General features: G+C 36.5%; 1 protein-coding gene across 2 annotated transcripts in view; it reads right to left on the bottom strand.

Annotated features, from left to right (window-relative positions):
* Window positions 1-23146, bottom strand: part of LOC126295170 (zinc finger protein ZFP2-like) — a 47361-nt gene extending 24215 nt beyond the window's left edge. The window contains exons 1-4 of one of the 2 annotated variants that reach the window (XM_049987467.1): window positions 22693-23146; window positions 22288-22466; window positions 20590-20673; window positions 1197-1289 (exon numbers count right to left, since the gene is read on the bottom strand). In XM_049987467.1, coding sequence (XP_049843424.1) covers window positions 1197-1289; window positions 20590-20673; window positions 22288-22344 — 234 coding nt within the window. In that variant the 5' untranslated portion in view covers window positions 22345-22466; window positions 22693-23146. Of the gene's footprint in view, window positions 1-1196; window positions 1290-20589; window positions 20674-22287 lie in introns of both variants that reach the window. The other variant, XM_049987466.1, reaches the window with a different exon arrangement.
* Between the last annotated feature and the right edge of the window lie 2463 nt (window positions 23147-25609).

The following is a 25609-nucleotide window of genomic DNA, read 5'->3' as shown; positions in this document are numbered from 1 at the left end:
CTGACACATATGAAGGGGTGTCAAAAATAACCGGAATTATTTCTTCAACGGAAAATACTGCTCACCTTTATTTAAATTCCACTACAGACTATTAAAGTGATCTCCCTCTAACACAATACAATGATTCCAATGTTCAGAACACCCCCTGAACCCCCATTTTCATAGTCTGTTGGGTGCACCTGAAATTTAATGGTTTAGCTCTCGATCACTCAGAAAACAACAACGCCAAAGCTCTTTTTTCACTACAGGAAATGGGTGGGAGTCACACAACACTAGGTCCATTGAATAAGGTGGCTGCAGCATCATCTCAATGCCTATTCAGTGATTGTTTCTCAAGTCTTAATGGCATGATGAACCAGTACATTATCCTGATGAAGGATCCATCCCATTTTAGCAACATGTGGCGGTTTTGTTGCAATTTTCCTCCCTAACGGCGCATTCAATATGTCACAATATTAATACGCAGTAACAGTACATTCCTGATCCACCATGCAATCATACATAATGCCATGCTGATCAAAGGAAACAAGATGAACGACTTTTCCTGCACTTTGTTGCACTTTGGCCTCCTTGGGTCTTGGACTTGAAGGATGTTCCCACTGGAGGCTGTCCTGTTTTGTCTCTGGGTCATAATGATGAAACCAGCAGCCAGAGACAGAGATCATGTGTGTGAAAGTTGCATTCATTCATAATTTCTGACATCTCTGTAAATGACAAATGATGGTCTTCCTGCAACACGACACCACTTGTGTTGGCAGTGGTTTCAGTCTTCAAAGTTGAGGGCCTTCCAGGACATTGAGCAACCGCAAGGTCATTTTCACCCCCTAAAATCATTTTTGACACTCCAAAATGTGTTTTCCCCATGGCTTGCTCTCTGTAGGCTTGCTGCAACATTTCCAGTGTTTGTGACAGAGTTTTCTCAAGAAGAGCACAAAATCTAAATGTCGCATGCTGCTGCAACTTGGAATCTGTGTTGTGTACAGTAAACATGCCCGTACACTTTCCCTGCTTCCCCCCAACTGCATACTGCCAGGCAACTGACACGTTCAGTATTACATCATATCATTCAAGATCAGACCTCTCTGGTAGTGCCAACACCAATGTCAACTGCGAGCACATTAAAATGAATAAATAAATAAATATATAAAATAAAATTCCTTTTATTTTTTGACACACCCTTGCACAAGATTACTTACACCATTGTCAGTTGCATCCACTCCCAAATCTAAGTCTGGATCCTCTTTAATATAGACATATACCCTTGATGTTTCAAATGGATCTTCGACAACCTGGAAAAAGGAAAACAATCTATACTACCAAATCACTATCCTAGAACCTAGTATCAGTAGCAGTTTGCCTATCTAACAACTTCCAGGAGCAACAAAAATTTGATTTCCAATATTTTGCATAATTATTGACCAATTTCAAAAATTTATAATGCTGTCTTTGTCTGCTCATTAAGAAATGTAATCCCATGTTAAAGTTTGGCATAATAATACAAGCATTACTATTGGAAACTGTGTTTCTCTTGAGGCAGCTTATTGATGGTGCACAAATACTGAAACAATACTCATTCAGTATTTGCGAATGAGGGCACTTAGCAACTTTCAGCAAACTTTAAACATAATTTTAAACATCACCTAAAGTGGTTCTTGCTTACATGCTTAAAGTCCAATATTTATCACATTAACTTGTCTGGAAGGTAATCAGATGCTTGAAACTGTGTTACACAAACGAGTTTGATTCTTTAAAGAACTGAGATTTACTGATTTAGTTTTAACTGAAGCTGCAAGAATACATTTACATCTACTAACTTCTCATTTTACAGGAAAAGGGTAAATTAGTTAGTTAGTCAATAACTCAATAAATCAAAGTTACTAGAAATGTTATGATATCGAATGTGTTAACAGATTACTGACGAAACACTTACATACAACTTAAAAAATAATAAGTAATATTTATCTGCAAATGATTAATTATATCTATTCAAGGGTTATACTATGATATAGAAGAAGACATTAAGGAGAAACATCTTCAATACACATTTGAAAACACTTCTGTTATACATTATATTTCTATGGACAGAATGTCAAAGAGTTTTATAGCTGTGTATTTGACTATTTTCTGTGCCAAAATTATATTTATGAAAGGGTAATGCAGATGAGTTCTCCTTCTAGTTTTGTTCTTGTGAAGCTCTCTGTTACTCTCAAACTTAGATGGATTGTTGATAAAAAATTTCATACATGTATTTGTGTACCATGAAGCTGTGGTTAATATTTCCAGCTGGTTAAAGAGAAACCTGCAAGATGTATGTGTGTGTGTAATCCACAAGTAATGCTAAGTGCTTCCTTTTGTGCAATAAACGCTTTTTGCCTAAGCAAAGAGTTGCCCCAGAATGTTATCCCACAAGGCTTCAGTGATGAAATATGCAAAATGTGTTAATTTATTGACTTTTATATCCTCAATGGTGGCACTTCACTTATTTTTGTGCCAAAAATAGCTCAACCTAAATGTTTTACCATACCTACTATTCTGTTTTTCCAGATTAATTTTTCATCTATATGCACACCAAAGAATTTACAACTTTCTACCTTGTTTATCATTTCTTGGCAGTATACTAGGCTAACTGTGAGTGGAATACTTTCAATGATACAAAACTGGATGAATTACATTTTTCCTAAGCTGAAAGCTGGCCCATTTGGGCAAAACCATTCAATAAATTTTACAAAAACATCAGTTACTATGTTCTTTGTCGGTGTTTCTTTGCTCAGGTCCAGAGCAGCATTCATATCATCTGCAAACAGGGCTAATCCTGCCAGCTGGGTTAAATAAAATGGCAGATAATTAATATAAATCAAAAAAGTATTGGGGCCAATTATTGAACCCAGTGGGACAAACCACTGTGATCTCTCCCCATGCAGATCACATAGTGTTCCTGTTTATATTACTCAAATACCCTTAGGGTAACTTCCTACATTCTATATCTCAAATAAGAACTAGACCAGGCATTTGCAGCATTACATATCCCATAAAAGTTAATTTCTCTAATAGAATATTGTGACTGACACAATCAACTGCCTTCAATTTGTCACAGAAGATCTCAGTTGGCGATATATGGCCATTCAAGTATTTTATTACTTGCACAGAAAAATGTACACAAGGTATATTAAAAAAAAAATTCTAAAATTATGCCCACAAAATTTTTCTACACTTATGTTTTACTTATTGTGCATCGTCTCTTTTGAAATACTCTTCCCCACAATTGATACACTGCTCCCAACACCGTTTCCACTTCTGAAAGCAGTCTTGATATGTCTCTTGCTGGATAATGTGAAGTGCCGTCTTCTAATTTTCTTTTATCTCATCTATCATTCTTCATCCTTTCAATGGGGTTTCCAACATCGGAAATAAAGAAGGGTCCACAAGGGCCATGTCTGGAGAGTATGGAGTATGAGGCAGCACAGCAAATTCGTTTTTTGTGCAACAGTCATGCACCACCAGGGATGAATGCGCAGGTGCGTTATCGTGATGAAAGAGCCACGAATTGCCTCACCACATTTCAGGCCATTTCCTTCCCACATTTCCCAACTGAAATGTTACATCCTTATGAAATCTCTCAGACAGTCAGTCTTTGATTGAATCACACAATTTCATTGGCCTTCCTGACATGAGCATCGTCAGTAGACGTCAATTGGCGTCCTGAGTGAGGCTCATCTTTAACTTCTATCTGGCCATCTTAAAACTGTGTGAACCATTTGTAACACTAAATATGGCTTAAGCACTCGTTATTGTAGGCTTTCTTCATCATTTGGTGAGTCTCTGTAAAGGTTTTCTTGAATTTCACACAAAATTTAATGCAGACCCATTGTTCTCTCCTATCTCGAAATTTGCAAACCTGTGTGAACGACGTTCTGCTCAATACGGCACTGAACAATAAATAACTAAGAGACATACAACAATGCCAGTTACACAACAAACACAGGTGTGTGCGGTATGCAAACCACATTTCGTTCCAAGACACAACTGGTGCAAAATTACAAATGTTCCAGAATTTTTTTTGACAGACCTCATAAGTAGCTGACTCAGTAGAATGGTCCTTCCGAAATCTAAACTATGATTAACTAAGTATCTCATCACTATACAGGTGGGTAAAACCCTGGAATACATCACCTTCTCAAAAATTTTAAAACATCATGCGAGGGGTGGTGTTATGTGGTTCTTACAGATATATGTGGAGCCATCCTTTTTATAGAGAGATTTGACAATGGTATATTTCAGTCTCTATTGGAAAACATCCTGAGTTAATGATGCATTACACAGTGATGAAGACTATTAAACATTGCAGAGACAGAACTTTTTAGTCACTTCTTGGAGATATCTATCCCGCATCAAATTTTACTTTTTAGATGGAGTTGTGAGATTAATTTTTAATTCCTAAGTATAATTTGTATTGCTTCTTCAGTATACTGTTTTGCTTTCTCTTCTGAACTATCTATACCAATTTTCTCGCCTATTTTTGATTGAAAATATCTGCTACATGTGAACTTTCCTTTACAATGCCCCCACCTTTTTTTTAAACAAAAATATTGTCATCTTCTATGGCGTCTTTCCATGTCCATCTTTTAACAATATTCCATACTGATTTTATTTTAATATCCGTTTGTCGATTTCAGACATGAAATCTTAGTATGTTGCAGCACTGTTTATAATAACTTTAATGGATGGATACAAAAAATCTACTCACCAAGCAGTGCAGAACATACATATAAAAGATGGTTGAAATTGGCAAGCTTTCAGGGCCAGTGGATCCTTCTTCAGGCACAAGGGTTGAAGGGGAAGGAAGGGAAGGGGGTTGAAAGAAAAGGACTGGAGAGGTCTAGGAAAAGGGGTAGATTTCAGGAATGTCACCCAGAACTGCGGGTCAGGAGATATATAACACATGGGTTGCAACATACTAAGAAAAGTTGTAAAAAATACCCAGGAGTACACACATCATGTCTGAAATCGACAAACAGATATTAAAATAAAAGCATTATGGAATATTGTTCAAATATGGACATGGAAAGAAGCCATAGAAGATGACAATATTTTTGTTAAAAGAAATGGGAGCATTGTAGGAAAGTTCACATGTAGCAGATATTTTCAATCAAAAATAGGTGAGAAAATTGGTATAGATAGTGCAGAAGAGAAAGCAAAACAGTATACTGAAGAAGCAATACAAATTATACTTAGGAATTAAAAATTAATCTCACAACTCCGTCTAAAAATAAAATTTCATGTGGGATAGATAATATCTCCAATAAGTGACTAAAACGTTGTGACTCTGCAATGTTTAATTATTCTTCATCACTGTGTAATGCATCATTAACTCAGGATGTTTTCCAATAGAGATTGAAATATACCATTGTCAAACCTCACTATAAGAAGGATGGCTCCACATATATCAGTAACAACCACACAACACCACTCCTCGCATGATGTTTTAAAATTTTTGAGAAGGTGATGTATTCCAGGGTTTTACCAACCTGTTTAGTGATGAGATACTTAGCTAATCATAGTTTGGATTTCAAAAGGACCATTCTACTGATTCAGATACTTATGAAGTCTGTTAAAAAAAAATTCTAGAACATTCATAATTTTGCACCAATTGTGTCTTATGTGTGTGTCCTGCACTGCTTGTTGAGTAGACTTTTTTTTTCCATCCAATTAAATTATTTTGTCAGTAATTAATTGTTTCAACTGTTGATAATAAGTATTTATACATCATTACTTATTTTGGATGTTTTGTACTATAGTCCTTTTTTTTCTGTGAAGAGAGACTGATACCTATTATGCCTTGATCCTGCAGTCAGATTGTCTATGCGTTGACTAGAAGTGCCAATTAATAAAACACAGAAATATAAAACAATATATAAAGAAGTGATGTAATAAAAAAGGTTCCAATCTAACATCTGTAATTGATTTAGAGAACAGAGAATTATTTTGAATAATGTTTATTCATGAAAGTATGTCTCAACTAACCACAAAGTGGTCCTATAATATTCCACTAAAATACAGACAGAAAATAACCTTCTCATATGCAGTAAAGTTGTTCTGAGAGCACTATGAGGATGGCAGCAGAATCCCCATGCTAAACAGTCTCCAAGGCATGCAAAAACTAGGCTCATTTTGTGATCACAGTACACGAAATATTAATTAGCTCAAAATAGTTCAGTGTTCAACATGATGATTTGCAGATTAACACACATGAGGTGACAAGCATAAACTTACACTCTGTCTATTTTCTTAACTTTAATGCAATTGGAAAAAGCTCGAGTATTGTAGCAGCCACTCACGGCCCAGAATCTATCACCTACTCAATCAAAAGAAGCACTATATCACGAGCAGGTCTCCCTTCTTCAGGAATATAATATGAAGTCTCTTCTTCAAGATACAATGAAAAGTGCCTTCATAGTTGAAGTCTTGAAGCAGCTGTTAACTGCCCAGAAAGTATCACTTATATGACTGAATCATGCATGTTACCACAGGTTGGTCTGCCTTCTTCCAGAATGAACATTCTAGACTCTAGTATGACTCTCTTATATTTAAATATATAAATGTTACAAGCATTTGGTCACACCCAGGCCACTCACAATAATTACAAATGAATGTTTGTTCATAAATAAATAAGCAAGTATTCCTACACAAGAGCGTTAATGTTAAATGATAACAGACTGTCACTAAATATTGTTCAAACAATTACTTATGCCTGCTTGACAGAAGCATCTTTTGGCACTCTTTTTAATGGCAGTGCCTGTTAACATGTGCAACTGGCCACTTTTAAATTTTCAGAATGAAATTTTCACTCTGCAGTGGAGTATGCACTGATATGAAACTTCCTTGCAGATTAAAACTGTGTGCCGGACCAAGAACTTGGGACTTTTGCCTTTTGTGGGCAAGTACTCTACAATCTGAGCTACCCAAGCATGACTGATGACCCATCCTCACAGCTTTACTTCTGCCAGTGCCTCGTCTCCTACCTTCCAAACTTCACAGAAGCTCTCCTGCGAACCTTGCAGAACTAGCACTCCTGGAAGAAAGGATTATTGAGAAGACATGGCCTTGCCATAGCCTGTGGGATGTTCTAAGGATGAAATTTTCACTCTGCAGTGGAGTGTGCGCTGATATGAAACTTCCGATATGAAACTGGCAGAATAAAACTGTGTGCCAGACCAAAACTCGAACTTGAGGCTTTTACCTTTCGTCGGCAAGTGCTCTGCCATCTGAGCTGCCCGAGCATGACTCGTGACCTGTCCTCACAGCTCTCCACTCTGTAGTGGAGTGTGCGCTGATATGAAAATTCCTGGCAGATTAAAGCTGTATACTGGAAACTTTTTAATTACCAAGGTCCTTTACTAGCAGTTGTAATCAACATTAGCATAAAGTTACTGGCAAAACTGTAAAATACTCCTTAATGACTACACAAGTATGAAAGACATGAGGTATTTATTCTGTATTCATTCACTGTGTTACGGGGAAGAATACAATGTTCTGACGGACATTTCCATAGCAAAGAGGTATACAAAAAACTTGATAAATCCAAAAAATAAAATAAACACAGATATGTACTCGTAACTTTCATGGATCATAGCTATAGTTCAATGCTATTATGAGTGATATTGTTTTTAAAATCACATGAAATGTTTAAAAGTTGCTAATTCAGAGGTTCATCATGAAGATACTTAATGCTGTAGAGTATTAACTTATTTAGTTTTGAAAATATCGAAAAATTGTCGTGTAACTGGATGCATCTCATCTTTCTAATGTCACAGATGTATTCAGATTTGATTTACTATTTGTCTGTGAATTATTGTGGAATTTCAAAGAACTGTAAGAAGCCATCTTGCAGCTTGTCTGACACACTGCGACTGCTCGTGAATTGCCTGTTGTCGTGCGAGTGCTGTCCAAAACCTGAGCCTTTAAGCCCGCGCCTGGGCTCGCCAGCAGGGCTTGCGGTGGCTGGACCAGTGCGGCATTTTGGTGCCCCAAGGGCTGTCTGCCAGCTCTCAGCCTCACATTAAATTTTGCCTCAGCTTCTACCAATCCAGCTGGCTGAATAACTCACTCACATACACATGTTTCACAGTACTGAAAATGAACAAGTGCTCATAGGTCTTCAGGTATGCACTATAGAGCCCATGTTTGTTTGACATTTTTTCTTGTTTTGGTCCATACTACCTCCTCACAAAGTATGGAAAGATTACAGTAGAAGCGATTTGTTTCACAGTATTGAAGATAAAATGCTCATAGCTCTTAAAGGTATGAGGCTACGTTTACAAAGACCTTTTTGCATCTACAGTTCAATTCTTTTATCTTGGCGGCTTGCCGATGCCGGCCCAGACGAGGGAGATTGCTCCGTTGCCAGTTGTACGTACCAAGAGAAGCAGCGTCATAGTATAGTATAGTTCGCAAACTTACGTTTAAGGGGGAGCACGCAGTTTATGAAGGAAAGCCACCACGGCCGCTTAACCCTTTCGCTGCTACAGACACGTGCTCCCTGCATTCCGTACTGTACGCGATTTTGTCATCACTGCACTGCTCATCTGTGCTGACACATAGTGTTCCGACTGCTTAGACACACTTGTCAATCAATTTCACAAAAACTATTTGGCCCAAAAATTTGATTTTTACACATCTTTTTGACTGATACCTTCCCCCCATAAACGACTTAATTTTGTTTCGATGTTCAATGCAGTTATAGTGCAGCATTAAATGTACTAAACCATTGCACAAAATTTTGAAGAGTTTGCAGAGGTAAAAGTCCATATCGTACACTTTCCGTATGGTCCATTTTCGTTGCCACAATGTTGAGGATGGAATGTGCACAATATACTTAAATTTCACATAAAATTTACTGTATAACAATATCTCATTTAATTTAAGTACCAGATAGGTGTCGTATGTAATATTGAGAAATATTCTGTCTTTCGCGACTGTAATAAAAGTTTTATTTATCCCAGAGTCATTTCGCTTTTTTCTAGAAAGTTCTGATTAAAACAAAATTGGTGAAGTACACAAAACTGAGTTGTGGACGTAATAAAACAAAGAAACTACAATATATTGTCAGTGAGGCACAGTGGACAAAAAAATTGTGTTTGTCACAACGGACAGCAAATACTTGCCAAAACATAGATTAGTTACCAAAAACATTGAATATGATGACGTTGCCAAAGCTGCGAAGCAAAGAATTGCATCAGACAATCAAGTAGCTCGGCAACGTATGAGCCGAAATTCTGCTCTAAATAATACTTTTAATACTGTCACAAAAAATATACTTCAATATGATTAATAGAATAGCAACTGCAGAAGAGAAGATATACAAACAAAACCGACAATATGAATATTGCATGTATGCTTCTTCATTGTTTTTAATTGCTGTGAAAAGAAATATTGGAGGACAAAATTAGAAAAACCGGAAACTTATTATGATTATAAAGAAGAGACAAAGAACTAGAGATTTCAAAAAATGACATTCAAAGGAATAAAATTCATGAAGTAAGACACTTTGATAATGTTTTTATATAAACAAAATAGTAAGCACCGAACAAAGTTTGAACTCAGAACCTTTCGCTTAGTAGTCAACCACCTTAACCATCACACTACCGCAGCTCATCATTTAAATATTCTCCGGAAGGACTCTAAAACATCACCCACAATATCGACAAACACTGTTGGTATGACTGTGAATTATTCGTGTTTTGTCGAAGTACAACAGCAAATAAACAATTACAGCTGTTCTTTATTGCGAAAAAGCGGTTCCTGAGAATGATACAAACACCTTTCCTTGATATTGCTTGAATTTGAAGGCTTATTGCTTGTTTGGTTTAATTAATTAATAGAATATGAAGTAATTGGTATAAAGAATGCTTTTTCCAAACTTTCTATAAAAGAAAGTCTACTATCAAGACATTGCTTTTGTTCCATTACTTTATTTATGACTCAAAGTTTCTAAAACTGAAGACACTCGTCCATGCTCTGCACTGCAGCCGAGATCTGGCAACGTCGTTCTCTGTTCATTGCCTGACTGTGTTTTGTGACGTCAGATGTGCAGATCGAGCTTAAACTCAGCTGCCGTCGTAATTGATGCGCACTATATTATCATGGATTTATGTCATTAATTATGATACATTCTCTATGTGTTATATCAATGTGAATAAAGAGGTAGATGGGTGGAAAGCATAATGAAACATCAAAACAAACTTTTTGAATTCTGAAGACAGTCTTTCACACACATGTCCACATATTCCTTTATATGCATGAACTACTTGAGAGTGCATCTGCAAAAAAAAAGAAATTGTAGGACAATGAAACATTTGAAAACATTTGTAAGGACAAGAGGAAGAGAAATAATGAATAAACCATTGAAAGAAACATGTATTAATTTCCACATGAAAGGGTAACATTTCTTAATTGCATACCATATTTATATGAGCATATGTCAATTATTATCTGCAATTTTGTTATATTTTTGTTTATTTTGGTAGTAGTGTCATTTTATGTTGATGACACATGCTTTGTTTATTTGCAATTTTCAAGCTGTTAGGTTAGTTTCGTTATCGCAGCCGTGCTGTTAATCATGGCTGCTCCGCTGTCTATTTGCAGCAAAGAAGAGTCACGTTTAGTGATCCATTTTCTGTGGTCGGAAGGCGTATCAGGGGCCAAAATTCATCAAAGACTTTCAGTACAGTACAGGAACACTGTTTTGCCACAGCGGACTGTCTACAAATGGATTAATAAGTTCCAAAGTGGTCGCACAAGTTTTATGCACGATCAAGGAGCCAGACGACCATTCACTGCCACAAATGAAGAAACCATTGAAAGTTCATGTGAAATGATTCTCTTAGACAGACAATTAACTATTGATGAAGTGGCACATCATCTGGAAATTAGTCACAGTTCTGCCTACAAAACTACCCACAACAGACTTGCGTTTCATAAAGTTTGTGCAAGATGAGTCCCAAAACAATTCACACAGTTGCATAAAGAAATGCACTTGGACATATGCAAAAAACATTTGGATCGCTATGGTAGCAAAGGGGACAACTTCTTAGACAGGATCATTACCGGTGACAAAACATGGATCCATCATTATGAGCCGGAGAGTAAACAGCAGATTATGGAAAGGAAACATCCAAATTCTCCATGCAAGAAAAATTTCAAGACCCAATCATCCGCAGGAAAACTGATGCTTATGGTTTTTTGGGAGACACGGGGTCCAGTACTGGAACATTATGGGGAAAGAGGAACAACAATAAACAGTGTAAGTTACAGTGAGATGCTTACTACCAAGCTGAAGCCTGCAATTCAAAGCAAATGCCGAGGATTGCTGTCAAAAGGTGTTGTTTTGTTGCACAACAATGCCCGTCCGCATACTGCTGAAAAACTCCTCAGACGAAGCAGTGAAAGAAGCGGTGCATTCCAGGCCCACAGCTCAACTGAGAACCTTCTTTTATGAGGGCATCAGGAAGCTTGTATAGTAATGGACCAAGTGCATTGAAACACAAGGGGACTATGTCAGAAAATGATGTTCTTGTAAGTTTCCTACTTGATTACAATAAAATTTTATAACTACTTTGTGGGTAATAATTGACTTAGCCTCGTATTCAATGTTACAAATGTTCCTCAATGTGATGATCATCTGCATTCACGACAGCCTGAACCCACACTAGAGATTACATTTTACAATTGTTTGCAGAACCTTTTTGGACAGTGAACCATGGAATGTTTAGCTGTTGTGACACAGCTCGTGCACTGATTTGAGATCACACTTGGCATCCAGCAATCTCAGTCATGGCAATAGTAACTACTTCAACAATTTAAGATGCAATTGAACATCTGCATCTCCCAGAAGCAATTCACAAATCACCAGTTAACTGAAACTTCCGGGTCGTGTTCATCAATCCTGGTTTGAGAGGAGGACCTCTCCGTATTACTTTAATGCACTGATACTTGCAAAGAGCAGCTGCACTATTGCTGTTGTTTTGATAAAACAGATCTAAGAGTAAAGGCCCAATCACCTTGTCCGGACCCATGTTGACTGACTGCTACTATGGTGGACACCGATGCTTGTGTTTCAATCCTACATTACAATACCAGTACTTAACTCCAAGTCATGACACTAAAAATACTAATAACACAAATAATCCTGCAATACACTGTCTGATCATTGCACTGTCTGATCATCATTCCTATAAAGTTGAGTACCCATATGGTAAACAGTTTTCCACCTATATTGGATCAAGAAGCAAAATTTGAATTATAACCATGCTGTATGTGACACTGTTTCATCAGCTCAGTTGTGTTGCCACCATGTAATGGGACACCTTCCTCTAACATGACATTTTTTTATATAGATGTAGGTGATACCAGGATTAATCCTGAAACTTGTATAGGTTAAAATTACCTCACCTGTTTCAATAAAAGAATTTCATATGATTTTGTAAGCGATGTATTATATTTCAGGCTAAAATGTATAAAAAGAAATTAATTTGTTACACACTGTATGTATGGTTAAAATTACTCTTCTTTTAAGTGTTTGAAATTACAAAATATCTGGCATACTTAAAATTCCTATTATTAATTGCTCAGTCTGATGATATTTATTACACTTATTTCTGGACTCATTTAGAAAACAATGATACAGCTAGGTAGGGATCCTTCTTTTATCAAGAAAGTTTGTAAGCTTTTTTCCTTTTTGAACTCTTTGGAATATTGTGAGCACCGCAGAATGTTAGTAGTAGTGGGCATGCCTCTGATGGAATTGGACATATTTTTATGATTGACACTAACAATGTAATTTGTGGGGTTATACAAGTGGAAATTGTAAAGATGGTGTGACATTATTCTTGAACAAAATTCAAGAGTAAGACAGGCAAATCTTCATCAGTTATTTAGCTATCAGGAACCCGTTAAATCAATATTTCAGCCTCAAGAATGTATCCCTAGATCTGCAGTCAACAACAAGAGAAAATGAAGCTAAGTAAAAAGCTTTTCTTTTATATATCTTAGGCCTCTCAAAGCTTCCAAAACTTTTGAAGAGACAGGAAAAATTAATGTTGATGTGTGGGAGGGTAAGATTACAACCACATGTATCATTTCTTAAAATATTTCTGTCATCTACATTCCTCAAACATCAAAGCAATGAATATCAGCTGCTTACCAACAGGTCACAAGACTCCCACAATAAACTAACAAGACAGGCTTTGCTCTCTCAGGTTTCCTTAGCATGACAGATTCATGGTTTACTTCCAGCTGTCGAGTAGTCATTTCCATTTTCTGCTCAATATTTTGTTGAGCAAGCCAGTCATCTCTCTTGATTTCTCAATTTCAATGGCTGTTTCAAAGAAGCATACATGCCACAGCAGAGTGAGAGATCATTATGGAAACAACTCCGAGGTTACGGCTGAGGCATTTCTGTATGATATGTTTTCTTCCAGGTGTGCTAGTCCAGCAAGTTTGCATAGCAGAGGGGAGATGCTGGCAGTAGAAAGAATGTGGAGGTGGCCGTGAATCGTGCCCGTATAGTTCAGCAGGTCAGAGCATTGCCCACATATTGTAGGGTTCTTGGTTCGAGTCATGGTCTGGCACATGGTTTCAATCCGTCACAAAATCTTTAATGTAGAGTGAAACAGTTGCTTATTGTTCTACATCTACATCTACATTTATACTCCGCAAGCCATCCAACGGTGTGAGGCGGAGGGCACTTTATCTGCTACTGTCATTACCCCCCCTTTCCTGTTCCAGTCGTGTACGACTGCCGGAAAGCCGCCATGCGCGCTCGAATCTCTCTAAGTTTGCATTCGTAATCTCCTCAGGAGGTATAAGTAGGGGGAAGCAATATATTCGATACCTCATCCAGAAACGCACCCTCTCGAAAACCTGGACAGCAAGCTACACCGCGATGCAGGGCGCCTCTCTTGCAGAGTCTGCCACTCAAGTTTGCGAAACATCTCTGTAACACTATGATTCTTACCAAATAACCCTGTGACAAAACGCTTCACTCTTCTTTGGATCTTCTCTATCTCCTCCGACAACCCGACCTAGTACGGATCCCACACTGATGAGCAATACTCAAGTATAGGTTGAACGAGTGTTTTGTAAGCCACCTCCTTTGTTGATGGAATACATTTTCTAAGGACTCTTCCAATGAATCTCAACCTGGCACCCACCTTACCAACAATTAATTTTATATGATCATTCCACTTCAAATCGTTCCGCACGCACTCTCCCAGATATTTTACAGAAGTAACTGCTACCAGTGTTTGTTCCGCTATCATATAATCGTACAATAAAGGATCCTTCTTTCTATGTATTCGCAATACATTACATTTGTTTATGTTAAGGGTTTATTTTATCAAAGACAAAAACTATTTGCTTTTGTACATATTTTTATTCATGCCAATATGCATTTCACACTTTCACCAGATTTCAATTGGTGTAATACATACCTGAATCTTCAGTAGGTATATCGTTTAAACACTGACAGCAAACTGGAAGCTGCTATTGCCCTTAGAAGATGACAATTCATTTATTTACTACGCTTTAAGAGCTGTCCATTTGTGATACCATGCTGATTTCTTGTATTTACTTCCTATTTGGATTATTGTTATTATGATTTTCATGTTTATAGATTTTGCACAAAAAAACCACACAGTATCAGCAACATTGCTGACTGACGTCTTTATTTACCATGGACCACATTATCTGTGTCTATGTTATTTACATCCAAAAATTATATTTTAGTTACTGTTTCTAGTTTACGCTTCGGTATGACTGAAAAGACTGAAAATTGTTTAGCATGAATGTGCTGAATACTCTTTATTGTGACTGAATAAGTGCATTTGTGATTGTTAATTGGACTATATGGAATATTATTACAACAATTTTATACAAAAGAATTAATATTACACATTTTACTCAAGACCTGGAGCAATATTTACAAACAATAAAGACAGACTCAAATATTTACATGATGCAGAACTACTATATGCACTGGATAAATTCACACTGGCTTATGTCCATCAATGGCTGTATTTAGCAAGCGCCTATATGATCAAATTTCGGAAAATCCTTCAAAAGATTTTTCAAGGTTACTCCGGTCATTTAGGATGTCATTTGGAGATGCACATTTATGAGAATAAATTTCACTTTCTTCAGTTAAGTTCCTTTTTTACCATTGTTGACAGGTGGAAGAGCATCCATTTGCCCCCAAAAACATATGTTGAAATTTCTTCCTTTTTGGCCAATGGATACCAGTAAAATGATAAATTGTTGTTGAAACATTTATCCTGCTCTCTACCTCCCACAAATATGGTTCCATAGTGATTACAAAAATCTCAGAAATTACTACAGAAACTGAAGGTAACAGTTAACCAAGTGCCATCCAAAATGTTTTTGGTCCACAATGCTCCAGCTGCGTCGCCAATGGAAGAATAGTTTGAGGTAACTGAGATGGAAGAAAATAAGTGAGATATTTGGTGGTGAAAATGAAATCTTTCAGTGCTGTTTGAAGTTTGTTCATTGCATTACTCAATTTCTTGAAATACACAGAAGCCCAAAGTGTCATTAAATTATGAAATCAGAGTCAACTTTACTGTCAGTGAAACAACCTGATCTTACGGTTCTACAGTTCCTGCTGCAGGTTATTAACAAATTGCTTCAGAACAAACTGCACATACTAAATATATATTATGCTCATGGTATGGAAGATTACCTTCAGCTCATAGCTGGGAGACAAAGACTTCTATCATATCTTACCTAATTGCTTAATTAAAACTACCCATCTATGTAGGCCTCTGTTTTCCTTTATTCTTACTTTTACCACAATCTGCTCATTTGGATTTCATACAGGCCTACTTTACTGAACCTGATAGTAACTTGTCAAATAGGGTAGTATCAGTAACACATGGCAGTCTGCTACCTCAGAAATTACTAAGAGGCTCTACAGTGGACATATCCATTCAAAACATAATTCTAACTCCTCTCACATGTAACCATTCAAAAATCTCAGTCGTGAATGTGCATATTACACAAAAGCATGAACTGTTTTACTCAGTAAATCAACACGTGACATTTGGAGCAATGTGCACCCAAGATAAAGATACAGACAATGCTATAATCTATTGTTAGTCAATGTATACAACTGAAACTTGCAGACACCACTAATTATTGTTGTTTGTGCTACTGAAGTGCAGCTCATGTATTTTAAATCAGATGACAACTGCAACTGTCTATTCTGTTTCCCAGAAAAACTATTGTTTATCGATAAGAAATATTTCCAAGGAACGTGGAAATGCAAAACACAAATTAGCGTGCACAAACGTATATCGATTATGTCACCTTAGTCACACACTAGTCTCAAATTACTGCCATACTTGGTAAAATGATGAGAAAAAGATAACTGACTCTGCATTTGTAATATTCATAACAGTAAAGTTGTTCAGCGTTCCTCTTGCAGATACAGAAAACTGGTGAGTATTCAACTGTTCATAACAGAATTTAAGCTTTAATTCAAGACCTCATCGAAATGGTGGACAGGAGCAACTCTCTTAAATCCAATACAACATCTATGTTGCACACATAGTCACAATAACCATACAATAACAATAATTTCCTAATAACAAATATATTCCAAATAATTTAGAAAGCAATACGTAACTAACATGAGATCTTTGTGAAGTGGAGCAGTTTGGGTGAAGACAATTGATCAAAAAATAAATAAATAAGTAAAATTAAAAAAATAAAAGCTACAAACTTGGCTTCATTGAAAATAAATAAAAAAGCTAATTCCCTAAAATTGGTATTATCTTTTATTGATCTATACAGCCAGGTTTTAATATAGGGTACTTGCCCACAGCAGTGCAAGGAGCCAAACACAAAAATGATGACAAAAAAGATTTGTCAACTACAAATCAGTATTCCTAAGCTGTCTTCTTGACACCACAACAAAAATCCATCACAGGTACAGACAATCATAATTTTCAGTGTTTACAACAATTAACACAATTTGACAATACACAAGACTTTCCAGAAAAGATTAGATTAGATTAGATTAGTGCTTGTTCATAGATCATGAGTTCGATACTTCGTAATGATGGGGAATGTGTCAGGTTAATAAAAGGTGTCTCTACAGGATATTACATTACACAAAATATTACATGATGCTTAATATTTTTAATTTGTTTTATTTTTATTTATTTATTTATTTTTTGTGGGGGTTGGGGAAATTACTCACTTACTATATCCAAAAATTCATATAATGAGTAGAAGGAGTTGCCATTAAGAAATTCTTTTAATTTCCTTTTAAATGCTATATGGCTATCTGTCAGACTTTTGATGCTATTCGGTAAGTGACCAAAGACATTTGTGGCAGCATAATTCACTCCCTTCTGAGTCAAAGTTACATTTAACCTTGAGTAGTGAAGATCATCTTTTCTCCTAGTGTTGTAGCCATGTACACTGCTATTACTTTTGAATTCTTAAGGGCTGTCAATAACAAATTTCGTAAGTGAATATATATATTGTGAGACTACAGTGAAGATCTCTAGCTCTTTAAATAAGTGACTGCAAGATGATCTTGGATGGGCTCCAGCAATTATTCTGATTACACACCTTTGTGCAATGAACACTCTTTTACTCAGTGGTGAGTTACCCCAGAATATGATGCCATACGAAAGCAGAGAATGAAAATAGGTGTGGTAAGCTAATTTACTGCGATGTATATCGTCAAAATTTGTGAAGACTCTAATAGCATAAGTAGCTAAACTGAAATGTTTGGTAAATGTCATTGGCAAAAAGTACCTGCTTCACATCTTCATGAATATAGAATGGCAAGTCATTAATATATATTAAGAACAGCAGAGGACCCACGACCGAACCTTGCGACAACCTATTCTTGATTGTTCCACAATTTGATAAATCACCAGTTTGTTGCATATTATGTGAACTGTTTATTTCAACTTTCTGCACTCTTCCAGTTAGGTATGATTTAAAACATTTGAGCACTGTCCAACTCATGCCACAATACTTGAGCTTGTCTAGAAGTATTCCATGATTTACACAGTCAAAAGCCTTTGAGAGCTCACAAAAAATTCCAACGGGTGACTTCCGGTTACTCAGGGCATTTAATATTTCATTAGTGAAAGTATATATAGCATTTTCTGTCGAAAAGCACTTCTGGAAACCAAACGGTCTTTTTTTAAAACTTTATTTTTGCAAAGATGTGAAGCTATTCTACAATACATTACTTTTTCAAGAATTTTGGATAAGCCAGTCAAAAGAGAGATTGAGCAGTAGTTGTTGACATCAGATGTATCCCCTTTTTATGCAGTGGTTTGGCATGCTTCAGTCTATCTGGGAAAATACCCTGTTTCAGAGAGCTATTACATATATGGCTTTTATTATCCTGCTGAAAATGCCATCAATTCCATGTGAGCTTTTATCCTTGAAAGAGTTTATTATCTTTCTAATTTCAGAAGGAGAGGTGGGTGGAATTTGAATTGTATCAAATGGTGTGGGTTTGGCCTCTTCCATTAACTGCCTTGCTTCTTCTAATGAACATTTAGATCCTATTTTCTCTACGACATTTAAAAAATGATTATTCAAAATGTTTTCGACTTCGAGCTTGTTGTTTATCAAGTTTCCATTTGCTTTGATGGTGATGTCGTCATCCTGTACTCTTGGTTGGCCTGTCTCCCTTGTAATAATATTCAAAATTGTTTTGATTTTGTTATCAGAGGTATTAATCTCAGACATGATGCACATGCTTCTGGACTTTTTAATAACCTTTCTTAATGTAGCACAGTAGTTTTTATAATATTTGGCTGTTTCTGGGTCATTACTCTTTCTTGTTGTTAGATACAGTTCCCTTTTGTGGTTACAAGATATTTTTATTCCTTAGTAAGCCAAGGTTTTTTGCATGGTTTCTTATAATTAGATTTAACTACTTTCTTGGGGAAACAGTTTTCAAATTTTCTTACAAGTCTGTGATGCAATAAGTTGTATTTTAAATTAGCATCAGGTTCCTTGTACACCTCATCCCAGTCTAACTGCTGAAGATTTTCTCTGAAGTTTCTAATTGTTGAGTCATCAATTGAATGCACAACTTTGGAGGGTAATTTTGAATTACTGAATGGAGCTATGTCATATACTCTAACTAGCTGAGCATCATGATCAGAAAGGCCATTTTCAACAGGACAAGAATTTATGTTTTTAAACCTATCTTGGTCTATAAAAGTGTTATCTATCAATGTGCTGCTGTCCTTTACTACCCGAGTAGGAAAATTAATGACAGGTGTTAAATTGAAAGAAGCGAGCAAGACTTCCAGGTCATTCATCCTATTATGCTCTTTCAGTGAATCAACATTGAAGTCCTCACAAATAATAATTTGCTTTCCCCTATCTGACAGATAGCACAACAAGCCATCAAAGTTTTCCAGGAATAAATGAAAGTTTCCTGAAGGGGACCTGTATACTGTTACAATTATAAAAAAAGCCCTCCTTCAGTTTAAGTTGACAGGCACATGCTTCTATATGTTGCTCTAGACAAAACGTTTTTGTATCTAAGCTTTCTACACAGTAATAACTTTTGACACATATGGCAACTCCTCCTTTCACCTTATTCTCTCTACTCATATGTACAGCTAGTTTATAACCACTGCTATTTACCTTTTCCATATCAGAGATAATGTGATGCACAGACAGGCATAGTATATCTATTACATTATGAGATTCAGTGCCATCTAAACAAACCAGGAGCTCATCTACTTTATTCTTCAATCCCAGGATATTTTGGTAAAAAATGGTAACATTATTTTTTACTTTACTTTTGTGAGAATCTACTTTTTTCTTTAATCTACCAATATTTTGGTTAAATATGGTAACATTATTATTTACCTTCCTGTTGTGAGAATTTTGTGAGTTTTGGATCTCTTTAGCACCAGCCTGCCTGAACTTCTCACTGGACACTGATATTAGTCTAAAAAAGTGGTACATCCATGAGTACTAGTGTCCCCCCCTTATGGACTTCGCTAACAACCCTGCCAGTATACCCTTCCCTTTCCTACTGAGATGTCGGCCATGCCTTGTGAAATCCCCCACTATCAATAGCCTCGACAGGAATCAATCCAATGTCTGACATTATACATGCCTCATCACACGTCTCCTTGTTCATCATGCAACTGCTATACTTCACATATTGGAAATCCAGGAGGGAATGAGAACAACATGAACCAGGTCTTTGTCTGATAGCTTAGTCTTCTTTTAAATGAGCCTGTCTGCCACTCGCTGCCTCCTTTATATGGTGAGTATCCTGGTTCTTACTTAGCAAAGACATATGGCAAAGCTCTAGATGCAATTAAGAAATAATAAGTTACCTTTCTGACACTGTAATTTAACATAAACAACACATACTACAAAACACCCAATTCTACACTACTCATAGGCCTACCTCACATATCCAACAGCATAATTGGAACTGAGCTACCTGAACCAGCATGTTGTAGTAACTCATACAAAAACTTTATTGAGGAGTAATTCATGAAAACTGCTTACCACGGGGTTGCATTCCAGATTCATCTCTTCTTTTTTCACCCACGCATTTGTGTCATGTTCCATAGCTGCTACAATTCTAGGTACCTGAAAAAAAAGTAGTTTCATGTAGTTTCACCTAATTTCCTGTAGGCCTACTACTGTCAGATGTTAGTTTGTATATTAGGGCTATTTTTTTGCCCACACCAGAATGAGAAATGCATGGGGGATTCCAACCATCTGCTTTGACCCATGACACAATGGTGATGTGCTTCAGAGGTCACTATAGTGCAGTGCTTTTGAGATGGTTCACATTTGTGATGGCATCCTCTGGTCATGGATGGGGACACATTGAATTTAACATCTTGGTTATCACTGTGGTAATGCAAGTTTATTCGTCTCGGTAGTCAGTACTCTAATGTGAATTTGAAAGTGCTATTTTTTTTCTTTTTTGAGTTATGATGGTTTTTTTGTTTTGTATGTGCATGTGGCATCTTTGTTAGGTGTGATTAGTTTGGTGCTCATCATTGTGGTTTTTTTTAATTTTGTTTTATATATACATTTTTTTTGGGAGGGGGGGGGGGGGTGACGGCCAACACAGGTGATTTTGTCAGAGGCCTTTTTGTGGGCAAGAAAATTTTCTTTCGGTTTTATTCCATAGTAATCTGTCTGTTTTATATTTATGGTGTTTCAGTTGTGTTTTAATTGATCTTGTGAAAATGTTTTTTTTTTCTTTTTTTTTTGTTTTTTTTTTAGTTGCTGGGGTTTTGGTTTCAGTGGTGTTTTAAACAACTTATGTAGGTATGTGAAGTTTGTGGTTGTGTTTCCCTGTTTTTTAGTTTGCTGGTAGGTATCGAGAGCTGCATTCGAGTGATACTGATCACTGCAGATGTTCGATTTTTTTTCCTTTCTTTTCTTTTGTGAGCGTAGTTTGATCTACATAGGTCAATTAAAGTGTACAATCCTGCTACTTTTTCAGCTGTAGAGATATCATAAGCTGAGGGTTTTTTTTATGTGGCATTGTTTTACATTGTTACATATTTAACTTGTTCTTGCCCTAAACAACCTACATCAATACTGTGCAAGCCACTGTGCAGTGCATGGCAGGTACTAACGTGTACCACTTCTTGTCATTTCCCCTCCTGTTCCACTTGCAAGTAGAGTGAGGACAAAATGACTGACTGTATGCCTGTATATGAGCCCTAATTTCTTGTATATTATCTTCGTGATACTTAACACACAATGTATGTTGGCAGCAGTAAAATCGTTTGGCAGTCAGCTTCAAATGCTGGTTCTCTATATTTTCGCAATAGCGTTTCTCGAAATGACGTCGCCTTCCCTCCAGAATTCCCATTTGAGTCCCCAAGCTCCTATTTCCAGCAGTTGTCCTGATAGTTCCATTAGTTCTTGGAGTGAGACATTCTTAGACCGTTTTTATTTTTGCTCACTTTTGTTGGCATGTGTATGTAGTGACGATACCGTCGCCATTTTGTATACGCTGGAAGTGGGCACTTCCGCCTTATTCAGACGTCATGGGTCACAGCAGACGGATGGAATCAGACGCTTCCATAACGCCATGGCAAAACCTGCCTAACTATAAATGTTCACTTGAAATAATTAATTGCTGGATTATAAATGTTCTGTAAGTCAGAACGTTGTGCAATAACTTCTGTCAGTTATTTATGCATACAATTCAGAATTTACCCTGGAATAATTAATTACCTGCAACTTCATACAAAGCCAGTCTACACTGCTACACAAGATTGAGCTCACACACATTTTTCTTGACACTGCGGCTAGTTAGAAATGATACTGAATTATGGACGTTACATCTTAATACGCAAAATTATGGGCAGGCACATGAAATGAAATATCTAACGAAACATCTTTCGTGGAATTGCCTGAAATGGTTTAACACGTTGTTGGCAGGTAAAGCAATTATTGTATCACATATTCGGCAAAGCAAAGGCAGTTTGGTGTAATCTAGATCCTCGCTGCCCACTTACTACGCCATGCATAGAGTACAAGCATATATATTTTAAGCCACTATTGCACTAACTAATGGCGTCATAGCAAGTATAATATGTCAGAATTAAAAGAAAGCGGAAACCCATAAAAAATGCTTACATGCACAGGAAACAATTTGTCTGTAGTGGTAAAACACAACTAAACACAATCGCACGAAATAAGGTTGCTATCCTATACATCAAAACTGTCAACAGTAACCCAGCCACAATAATCGACGAATGCGATTACGTTATGGTGCGCTCAGCAACAAGATTAAAGTGATGTCTTTTCGGCGTTATTTCTGCCAAAATTTCACAACGAGAGATATTCGGTGCTAATGAGACTGGTTTGTAAATAACCACAAAATATTTCACGGGTTTATCACATTGGGATACTTGTTTATGCGTCTATCGGCGTCAGTTCGTCGTTTTATTTTTTTTTATAGTTATGGAACTGACGTATTTCTGCAAAAATCAAGACAACAGCAGTGCAAACGTCAACATTCGCATCATGACAGTTTGTCTGTGCTCTCTGGTTGATTGTCTGTTGTTCATCATGGCACTTAGAACGTCTCATCACTTTCCTTCGCTAAATGTCACGAAGAAAAAACTACCGATAAACAAAATAATACTTTATGACTAAATACACGAATGTGTGCGGCAAGAACATGTTAACTTTCCATGCTAGTAGAAGACTCCACTTACAAAATATAAATTGCTATGTCGAATAAACCTTTTTATGACCTGCTTGAAACCACGCTTCTGCTGTTCAATACATTTTTGAAATACGTGACATGAAGTAGGCGTTCTACGTACCACGACGAACAACGGCCAATCACATGTCTTGTCCCGATCCAAATATTTACGTGGCAGGTTTGAAATGTGCAACTGCTAAGAAGATAAGAACTTAACGAGTATTACTTGACTTCGACCTTGAATACTGCAAAATGATGTGCTGCTTGCCTCTAATATTTGACCCAAATAATAATAACTGATGGCAGGAATCTGTTAAATTCAAGGAATGGAAATGCCACAAAAGACATTGTTTCCGTAGGGAACCACCTTATTGTATTAAGAAATCAGTTCCATAATTCTGCGTAAATGTTCATCGAATATTGTCTCAGAGGAGGAATTTGTGGTACAGCCATGGCTTTGACCAATGTCTTAATTTTAATGGATGCGTAGTCACTTCAAGGTGAGTATTTTAAATTGAATTTCCCTATAGCGTTCCTGTGATAATCACGAAGGTTTAGAGTGATTTTTTTTTTTAATGTCTGCTGTGTGAGAGAGAGAAAACAATGTCTCTTCTGTGTCGCCAGAATTCAAAATACAAGAAGGGGAATAAAGATATACCATCAAACTATCTACTAGTTTCACTTTTTCCGCCTTTCTCAGAAATATAGATTTATTTATCATCATCCCAATGAACACATTTGTGATATAGGATTTGTCAGGATACAGTTCAACAAGTATAGGCTATAATATCTTTACAATCTTATGTTTAATACAATATACAACTAATAAGTGTTTTTATGTCATAATTTCTTATGTGCTTGACAGACCTATTCCTTGTTCTGCTTTCATTTTCTATTCACTTATACTGTAGTGACATTTGTTAAGCATGTGGTTCTTAATCTTCTTATGTGCTTGACAGACATATTGATTGATGTTATTTCATTTGTCACATTAATTTAAACATATATGCTGTAATAACATTTGTCAAACATCTGGTTCTTTATATTGTAATACAGTTGAGCATAGAAATTCACTTACACTGTAATAATATTTGGCAAGCATGTGATTCTTTATAACAGTTTTAAATTTATCCTCATTTTCCAGCTCTTTCATATGTGTTGGTAGTGCATTAAGAAGTTTGATGCCTTGATTACATACATGTTTCTGACTTCGGGTTCTTGTTACCGATTGTAAGTGGAGATCTTTACATTGGCGTGTATCGTAATTATGGTAGTTGTATTGGTTTTCATTTTGTCCTGATTTCTTTTGATCTCCAAGAGACATTTCAGAATGTATAATGATAGAATTGTTAAAATTTTCAATGCTTTAAAAAGGGGCCTACAACGTGTTTGAGGTGGGCTCCGAGTCATTATCCGAATAGTGCGTTTTTGTAATTTAAAAGTCTCATATGAAAAGGTAGTGTTCAAGCATCTCCTTCTGCATCTGACTGCAAATAATATATTGCCCAAGTCACAGCTTGGATTTATTAAGGGTTCTGATACAGAGAAAGCTATTTATACTTACAGTGAGAATAACACTTAATTCAATGGATAATAAATTAGAGGCTGCTAGCATTTTCTATAACCTGCCAAAAGCCTTACATTGTGTGAACCACAGAACTTGTCTTCAGTAAATTAGAATATTATGGTGTCACTGACAATGCTGTGAAGCAGTTTGAGTCTTATTTATCTAACAGGAAACAAAGGGTGTCATTACGAAATACCTGTGCAACAAGTAGTCAGTCTTCAACTGACTGGGATTTAAAAACATGTGGTGTTCCACAAGGTTCCATTGCTTTTTCTTGTGTACGGTAATGACCTCTCATTTGTTACATTGCCAGATGCTAAGTTTGTTTTGTCTGCAGATGATACAAATCTTGCAATAAGTAGCGAGTCAAGTACAGATTTGGAAATAGTTGCTTATCAAATTTTCACTGGCATTAATAAGTAGTTTAAAGCTAATTCACTGTCATTAAACTTTGAGAAGACTCAGCATATGTAGTTCAGTACCTGTAAGAGATTTCCTTCCAGCATGTGTATAACATGTTAAGACATTCAGATCAAAGAGGTTAACAGTGTTAAATTTCTGAAATTAGAACTCGATTATAAATTCAGTTGGAAAGGGCATACTACAGAAGTACATACTACACAAGTTTGTATTTTCCATGAGAATTGTCACATGTAGGAGATATAAATATAAAAAAAAACTTACAGACTTTGCTTACTTTCATTCTATTATGTCAAATGAGACCATATTCTTGGGAAACTCATCAAACCAAGCAAAAGCTTTTAGGGTGCGAAAGC

Source organism: Schistocerca gregaria, chromosome 11 (assembly GCF_023897955.1).
Source record: "Schistocerca gregaria isolate iqSchGreg1 chromosome 11, iqSchGreg1.2, whole genome shotgun sequence".
NCBI lineage: Eukaryota > Metazoa > Arthropoda > Insecta > Orthoptera > Acrididae > Schistocerca > Schistocerca gregaria.
This window is presented reverse-complemented; position numbering and strand designations above follow the sequence as displayed.